Raw genomic sequence first — 9,391 nt, forward strand, 5'->3', positions numbered from 1 at the left:
GGGGGGGGAAGAGTGCTCAACAACCACAGGCATCATTAGCAATTTAAGTAATTCCCTTAAAATAGGAACAGTTCTTACTGTTTTATAAATATTTGCTGGTGGCATCATCCTAACCGTCAAAGGGCAGATGTGCAAGTCTTGCTTCTCGCTTCTACCCTTCTGTTCTGTGCTGCATGGTTTGAGCACAAAGACACCAAGCGCTACCCCACTCGGTCGAGATGTAGAGATCCACTCTGCAATGTCCTGTTTATTTAACGTTTGGTACGGTTAACAAGTATGACTCACTTTCTCCCACCCACTTCCTTATTTAAACATTGTTTGAGACACTTCTTTGAATACGACAGTTTTTCTTAAAGTCAACTCACTGGATGAAAACAAAACGGTTTTGGATTGCTTTCAGGTGGGTTTAAGGTGGGTTTCACTTTAAAATTATAAGTACATTGGGTAACCACTTTCACCCTAATATTTTAATGTGAGTCCTTTTGAATTTCTACGGATGTTAACTTAAGTTAGTATGGGGTACCATTTAAAAATATATATATCCTTAGACTGATTTAAAACTTGAATTTGCTACTTAAGAGATTTTCCTACGCTGGTTGAATGCACTCTTCTTAGATTGCCACATATAATGGATAAGAGAGACTGAGTAATGGAAACGTTTTTCTTATATTTAGAGCAGCTATAATCAGCTTTCCATTTGAAGAACGTTTACAACGATGGCTACATTCAATCTTTGGGGACTATTTTATAAAAATTATGCTTATTAATATTTTCAAAGCACTATGCTGATGATTCTAGAAAACATGATACCCTTGTTCTTGGAATTACGTACAAGTTTCTGTTGTAACACAGGTAAATTACATGTGTATTTCACTAGCAGATCAGCTCTTTATTAGCTGAGATTCGGGGTAGAACCACCTTCTAGCTGGTTCATTACAAGCTCTTCCCAGTCCTCGGAAGTACTGCCCTGGCTGCTGCCTTCCCTGACAGAGTTTGAGACCTCTTGTATCCGTGACACAGCACTGGTCGGTGAGCCAGGGCCACAGCAGCTGTGGACTGTTACTGGAGTTAAAAAATCAATCTGCTGAATAATCTATAAAAAAACCAAACTCACTGACATTGAGTCAATGCTGACTCGTGGCGACACCTTGTGTACTTCCAAGGCTGTAACTGTTTACAGGAGTGGGAAGCCCAGTCTTTCCCCCAAGGAGGTGCTGGTCGTTTCGAACTGCTGACCACTCAGATTGCAGCCCATCATGTAACCACTACACCACCAGGGCACCTATAAATGTATCTATATTCATGTCTTTGAATAAAACATCTGCTGGTGTAAGGTTCTTCCTTCATAATGTAGAAACTTCTAAAAAGCAAAGATAAAAAGCAAACAAACTCACACTGCCACCAACTCCATTCTAATGAATAGTGACCCTACAGGACAAGAGAGTTTTTACCCTTGGACTTTTTGAGGCTCCCTCAACCTTATCGTTGAGGCTTCAAAGAACATTTTCTTCCTGTGTAGAAATTTTCTTCTGGCTCTTAAAATCCGAGGAGAGCGATCAACGAAACGTAAACAGGAAGAACAAGTGAAACCTCCCTTGAGCGAGAAGGAGAACCATCAGCCGCTCCCCGCGCACTCCTGCCACGGAGTCACCCACGACGCCCAGTGGCTCTCAGGCAGAGGAGAACCGCCCTGGGGGTTCCCAGGCCGTACGTGTTTGTTGGAGTAGAAAGCTCTCACTTTCTCCTGTGGAGCAGCTGGTGGGTCTGAACTGCTGTCCTTGCAGCTAGCAGCCCAATGCGCAAGCTCCCCGGAGCTTGAAAATAGCTCACATCATGTACCCGCTAAGACTCATCAGTTTCTTGGGGACAATGAAATAAAGGGGATCCCTTAGTCGTACCAATGGCTAAACGTTCTGTCACTAACCAAGAGGTGGGTCATCGGAACCCACCCAGAGGTTCCCTGGAAGGCCTAGCGATTCAATTCTGACAGACTCGTCCAAACCCACTACCATCCAATCAGTTTGGACCCTTAGCTATTCTATAGGACAGGTGGAACTGCTCCATAGGGTTTACAAGACCGTAAATCTTTATGGTCACAAGCAGTCTCATCTTTTTCCCATGGAGTGGCTAATGGGTTTGAACCACTGACCTTTTGGTTAACAACCTCATGCTTCCCCCACTGGATCCCCTGGACTCTCCTGGCAGACTAGCCACTGAAGACCCTATGGAGCACAGTTCCGCCGGAAACACATGGCCGTTGCCCATCAGAAGTGACTCAACAGCAACTTTAAAAAAATCAAGTTTCAAAACAGCCATGGTGCTTCCTGTTGCTTCTGCGCCCCGGTCTCATGCTGTACCTTTATCTCAGGGTGCGGGTCCAGCTGCTCCAGCTCCGGGGGGCACTCTCCATTCTCCCTCTCTGGGGGCTGGGCTTCTGCCCCTGCCTCTCCGTCTTGATCCCGCGGGAGCCCGGGGTCTGTGCTCGGAGACCCGCAATGCCCGACAGAGGCCTTTCCATCGCAGCTATTTGTTCCGGGCGAGGCAGGGCCGGGGGCGGTTTCGCCTCGCTCTCCATTCACCAAGTTCGTATCAAGCACGGGTTCCGAAGTTTGACCAGAAGGATCGGGGCTCTGAAGGGCCCCTTTCTCCTCCTCACATTCCATCTGGAGCTGTGTTGCCATTATACCATTGGCCACACAAGTCTGTACACCCTGAGTTGGATCTGTGTCATTTTCCTGCTTCCCAAGTGGGTGCTGGGACAGGAGTTTCTGCGGAGGTGTGGTCGTCAGTCCAAACCTTCCCGGGGTTCTAGGAGCATGGAGGCTCGCAGCAGGCTCTTTCTTCAAATCACTGTAATTGGATAATGTGCTAGAAGATCAAACACAAAGAAGTATGAAAACATCGGTGTGGAAAGGCGCAAGAACAATGATAAACTTAACTCCAGCTGAAAGAGCTGAATTTAGCAGCACTGAACAGACTAATTCTCCTGGGCTGAGGATGTCAAGTCATGGGGAAAGGGAACGGACTGCTCAGTTCTGTGGGAAATTGTTCTTTCTTGACTTCAAAAAGCAAGCAAACAAAACCCCGAAGGAGCCACAGTAAAAAAGGTAAATTCTATTTATTCTGTAAGCATCTACCCAAACACATCTTTAGAAGGCAGTGTTATTTGGGTAACTGCTCAGAGCAAAGTAAGATCCTCTGTAACCATTGAGCAACAGCTCCCATTCGGAAAGGCCCTGGTGAAGCTCCTCTCTCCAGGCTAGTTTAAGCTGCGCAGAGCCAGGTACAAGCCAAGGGCTACGACGCTGCAGGCACGTGGACATTACTCAACAGGAAGTACAAGGCAATATTAGCACAGTCTGATGCTTTCAAGAGCTAGTTCCTATTGGTAACATCTCACTAAACGCCTATTTATGTATTAGCACTGGACTCCGCCAGAATATTCCTTCACTGGGCTTTGCAAAAGGCATGCGTTTCTCTCACTCTGCACTTGCTAACTTCATAGGTAAATTACAGCATAGGCAGAGTACTCCACCCGTTTTTCCATCTGTTCCCCTTAAAAAATGACTTCAGATCTGTGACCCTTAAAGGAATATTACATTAATTAACAGGCGACACTAATAAGTGAAAGCAGACTTACCAAAAGGGTTAAGGATAAATGCAAAACAGAATTTAAAATTTTCACAGATTTCAGATTTTGTGAAGGCATGGAAGTTGAATGAACTCCTGAAGCTATAAATTTGAAACTAGTTGACCTAGTAAAGGACGTCTGCTTTGAAGCACTGTGATCTTTTAAGATCTAACTATGGGATCTATTTTGACAAGGCAATTCAAGACTAGATAGGAACTTTAAGGGGCAGTGAGTGTAGCTTAATAATGGCTGTACAATGCAAAGAATATAATGAACACTAAGGAATTATGCATGTAGAAATTATTGCACTGGTGTATGTTCTGTCAACATACATTCTCAACAAGAGCAACTATACAATGATTTATAAAAATAAGCAGGACCAGAGTAATGTATATATACTTGTTATAGAGAGCGGGTAACCAAACGGTGAGCATCAGAGTACTCATCCTTTAGAATCTGGGGATAGAGACGCTAGCATATCTATGAACCGGGGCTGGAGGTACAGACACTAATTCTAGTAATCTAGTAAATATCTCTTTCCGAGAGCAAAAAAACCCAAACAAACCAAACTCACTGCCATCGAGTGGATGCAGATCACAGTGACCTAATAGGGTAGGCTAGAACTGGCCCTCTGAGTTTCCAAGACTGGAACTCTATAGGGAAGGTGCTGACGTTTAAATGTGTATGGTCAAAGTTCTCACAGTCAATCGGAAATGAAGACTGCTTCTGAAGTACTTTTTCCTAGAACTTGTTATTAAATATAATCGCATTATATTAAGAATACTGTTGCCTTTATGTCTGGTCATAATTTCCAAAGGTCAGAAAAATGAACAAAAAACCAAAACAATAACAAATCTACAAGTGTTCCCTAGAATTATATGATCTGTTTAATAAATAATAATAAAATTCTGAAAATAAAAGATAAAAATCACGCAATGAGGAGCCATTCTCAATTATTACATTGGAAAGAAGTATGCTTCCATGATAGATTTTGTGTAAGTGAAGAAACAACATATGTGGTTATTTCCAAAAGTGAGAAATAGATATATTTTACCTACTTTAAATAAATTAGGGCGAAAGAATATGAGAATACACGTACTATAAGTAGTTTGCTACTGGTACTAATTAAACCTTCTAGAAGATAGGGGTCTGAAGAGAGGGAAAGTAGTTTCAGAAGGGCTATCGAAAACCCAGTTAGTGAGTTAGAAAGAAGAGAGGGTTAGAGCCAGGAGAAGCCAACAAGAGCCGCATGCATTAGTACGTAGTAGAGTGCTTCAACAACAAGGAAGAAAGCTTCCCTACACCTCCCATTGGGAGAGTCAGACAGCAAACAGCAACATGGAGTCTTACACAAGGAGTGACATACAGAGATGGGGGGAGGGGGAGGCGGGGCACATGGAGAACACAGATGCAGAAAATAACACAATTTGGTGTTTTTTTTTAAGCTGATGATATAGAGTACTGCACCATAGTAAAATGTAGTAGTTAGTGATCATTCATATGCATATTAAGATTGAGGGTTGTTTTTTTGTGTGTGTGTGAAACCACTCTTTCTGAAAGGCCTACTAAATCTTGTTAAGATATGGTACTCTTTATTCAAAAAAAAAATCTATGTTAATGATTTCTTTTAAATTAGCATTTTTTCCCCTACCCTCTGACCTCTCCCATTGTAAATGATCTCTTACCTGCCTCCTTCAAAGCGACTGATGAGATCTGATACCTTACTGGGTTTTTCTTTTGAGACACAAGAAGCAGAGGCAGGTTTAACTTCCTCCATCCTTGGTTTTGCACTAGATAAAGCTTTATGCCTGGGGGTTTGGTGTCTAGTGGACGAAGGTGAATTCTGCAGATGTAATGGCTTTGGAGGCACTGTAGAAAAAGAATAGAGTTCAGTATTTCACTGATGTTTTTGTTCTTTAAACAATAAAGACTAGGTGTAAAAACCTTTAGCTTACTCAAATTTTTGCAGAGGAAGGGGGAGGTCTCGTGAATTTGTATGGACCTTGACCAAGGGATGTCATGGAGAAAACATCATCTTGGACATTTGTTTTTTTCCATGAAGCTTGCATCTCCAAGATGTATGTGATTTTAAACATTTTAGCACATTTCAAATATGGCATTAATGAACACCTTGGAGTATGCTGACAGCTACTGCATCCCCAACTCTGTATTATTAGAGGTATTAAAGCAGTTATTCCCCTCAACAGAGGAAAAAGAAGTTGCTAAAGTTGAAATTAAATCTAGTGATCTATTGCTTGCCAAAAAAACCCTGACATTTTAATACGAGAGTGATAATGGATACACCACATTTCAAAGCAACCAAGTTAAACATAAAAGCCAGCAAGGCACAGTAACAAACAAAAGTCATAAAATGTGCACTTAGCAACAGCTTTCCATTGAGCACAACACCCACTGTAACCACTGTGATGGTAGATACAATTCCAAATCCCCAGAGCCAAGGACTCTTGCTTGCATTTTTATCTTAGGCAAGTGATTGGCCTGTGGCGAAAATAAATAAACAAAAACCTATTCTGGTCTCATGACTCCTTTCATTACCTACCCTGATCCTTATCATACAGCAAAGGAAGACTGTTATTTGCTATGGTACATACCTACTTGGCTTTCATCAATAACATCATAAATCAATTGTTTATTAAAAAGTCTTTCAATTGATAAGCTAGGAACAGATTATTGTATTGCACGTTTGGTTCATTACTATGTAATAAAAACAAGATAAAATACGTGCCATACGTGCTTAATACAATAACATTCTGGGTAAAATTTATTTTTTACTGTACTCCTACCTTCTTGGAAAATGGCTAGAGAATCAGTCCTTTAATTATATGCCCCATTTTACCCAGCTGGTGACCCTGGTTTATGAACTCAGCCTGCTGACAGTTGCCTCATGCTCACTGGCCTAGATTTCGGCAGTTCTGTGCAGTTACCAATTTATTACAGAGGAGAAAAAATCACAATGAGCTAACTAGTGGAGCAATGAATTAACATTATTTGTGTGGAAAAGGAATTAATCACCATGAAAAATAATATGGCCCCTTTTAATAGAAATGATAATAAGTTCGTAGATGCTCAGGGGAAATGATTAACATAGCATTGACTGGGAAGGAAGAAGTGTGTTACTTGTTAATTTTTAGGGAAAATTTCATCTCGAGAACAGTATGCAACAGTAGTAAAGAAAAGTCTTTTCCAATATTTTTTAAAAAACCATTAGGATGAATTTCAACATTTAACGGGATAATAATATCCCGTCAAATCCCAATACATGTGGTTCTAATTAGCATATTAAAAGAAGGAAATCCTGATTTTTTTTATAATTCTGTGTGCTAAGATTGTAATAATTTTACTTAGAATTTACTTGTTGAATATTTATACATGCTAGCCACTGTGCTAGACGCTCAAAACATTTAAATAAATGGTGCCCTAACTTAACATTTCTTAGGGGACTCACTGAGCTGCCCAGATGATGTTCCCCTTCTCTCTCACACGGTTTCACAGCTCTGTACTTTTTCCTCAAGGTACTTAAGCTAATGCATTCCATAATAACTAATTAGTTATAAATATTAGTAAGTAATAACAACTTAGTAATAAAATAATTTACATAATGTAAATGTTAAGATTTCTCCCCTACAAGGCTAGAAGATAAGAAAACATGTTTGATTTAATCACAAGTACATTTACAATGACTACCTATGGTGTTTGGCAAATAAGGGCAGTTGACTCAGATTTGTTGAACACAGAAAGGAATTAAGTCATACTGGGGAGACAGCTTCATGATGGTGACAAAGATGGGTCCTAAGTACAGGCCTATTTTAGAAACAACAGTAGCTATGGGAGATAATTCCATACCCGGGAATTACCCAAATGTACAAAATATAATCCAAATTTGTTGTTTCCACTCAAAACTCTGCAGCCAAGAACAATAGCAACCAAGAAATTGATATCTCAAGTTATTGAAACAATTTATTTTCATGGCCACATTGTGGTTTTGGGGAACTGCACAAACTGCCTTGACCCTTAACATTTCTGAGAACTCATCTACCTTCTCTGTCCCCTAAATGTTCTCTAGGAATTTTACTACATTTCCCTCCTTGTGAATTTCAGCTGTGCCATTACATACAGGGAGAATCCACAAGGATCAAATTGACTACATCTACGGGAAGAAATATTGGAAACGCTCAGCATGATCAGGCAAAACAAGGCCAACGGTTAGTTATGGAACAGATGACATCAAATGCTTATATACACACTCAAATTGACGCTGACAAATTAAAACATGACCTTGGGTATATCCCATCTGAACTTAGAGACCATGTCAAGAATACATATGGCACATTGAACATTAATGACTGGAGACCAGAAGAGCTGTCGGGTGACATCATGAACTTACACACGAAGAAAGCCATATGTCATTCAAAAGACAGGAAAAAGAGGAAAGAAAATACTAAAATAGATGTGATTGTTTGTAAATATAGAGAAATTAACTGGAAGAAATGATGAAGTAAAAAACTAGAACCGGAAAGTTCAAAGGGGCTACTTGAGACAACAATGTATTGTACTAAAACATGCAAAAACCTAGAGTTAGAAAACCAAAGGGTTAACATTTCTCAAGTGGGAAGAAATGAAGAAAAATTGTAAGCATCAAAGTATAATCCTGGAGAATTCTAGGAGTAAATTATTGAATGATGCCGAAAGCATCGAAAGAAGATGGGTAGAAAACAGTCACTGCACTATTTGAAGAGGCAGCAAAAGAAGAAGAACAAAGAGTAGTGAAGACAGAAGTTCAAGCCGGACTGAAAGAAAGCCCTGGCAAAAAAGCAAGGCTTCAGGAATTGACAGAGTATCAACTGAACTGAAATTTTAAAAAAAGAATGTCACTTGAACGGTTTCAACAAACGGATGCGGTGTTGTAGATGCTCACTTGGCTATGCAAAAAAACTTGGAAGGCTATCTAGCCAACTGGTAGAAATTGTAACCAAAGCAGGTGGAGACCCATTTCCTATACATGCCTCTCCAACACAAAGGCAGAAAAGACACATTATTAGTGGAAGAGACCAGAAATACAGTGAAGGCTGGGTGGACAAAGACTAGACTCTTAGATTTGGGGTCTGAGACAAGGGCACAGCAGGAAGTCTGCAGTGCTGGGACGCACATACCTGAGCAGAGGAGGTTTACTACAGAGGACTAGTCCATAGCAGAAGACCTGCCACAAGGCCAGTCTATGGTAGGAAGTCTGCCAATAACAGAATCTAAGGTTCAGCTTTACATGCTGCCAGGCCCGTTAGACTAGCTAAGGGCCCTTTGGACTTCCTTTCTAAAGTAGCCCATTCAATAAACTCACTCTTTCTGTTCAAACCTTTTCTCTGACTTCTCATCTGAATTTTGTCCCATACCTGAAATCCTTCTTGGGAGTGGGACAAGAACCAAGGAGTACAAAGGTTTGAAATTGAGCCTCTCCAATAACAATATTATTAATATCCTACACAAACAATATTTTGCTTACGGTCACTTTAAAAACCGTTGCAGTAGTATATCAGCAGGGAGCTAACAGAAATTCAAACTGGACCCAGAAGAGGATACGGAACAAGGAATCGCATTGCTGATGTCAGATGGATCTTGGCTGGGCAATGAATTACAAGGCTGTGAATTTGGTGTTGGTGAAGAATACTGAGTATGCCATGAAGTGCTTAGAAATGCACAAATCTGGCTTAGAAGAAGTACCACCAAGATATTGCTTAGAAGAGG

At 40.7% G+C, this 9,391-nt stretch overlaps 1 protein-coding gene across 5 annotated transcripts in view; it reads right to left on the minus strand.

Annotated features, from left to right (window-relative positions):
* The window catches only part of FGD4 (FYVE, RhoGEF and PH domain containing 4), a 265,432-nt gene that overhangs the window by 68,504 nt on the left and 187,537 nt on the right, over positions 1-9,391 (minus strand). For 4 of the 5 annotated variants that reach the window (XM_030887344.2, XM_045296371.1, XM_004700011.2 and 1 more), the window contains exons 3-4: positions 5,317-5,500; positions 2,358-2,868 (exon numbers count right to left, since the gene is read on the minus strand). In XM_030887344.2, the coding sequence (XP_030743204.1) occupies positions 2,358-2,868; positions 5,317-5,500 (695 nt within the window). Of the gene's footprint in view, positions 1-78; positions 150-2,357; positions 2,869-5,316; positions 5,501-9,391 lie in introns of those variants that run through there. The other variant, XM_045296372.1, reaches the window with a different exon arrangement.

Source organism: Echinops telfairi, unplaced genomic scaffold (genome assembly GCF_000313985.2).
Source record: "Echinops telfairi isolate 266 unplaced genomic scaffold, ASM31398v2 ScPeMD7_7406;HRSCAF=8444, whole genome shotgun sequence".
In the NCBI taxonomy this organism is placed as follows: domain Eukaryota; kingdom Metazoa; phylum Chordata; class Mammalia; order Afrosoricida; family Tenrecidae; genus Echinops; species Echinops telfairi.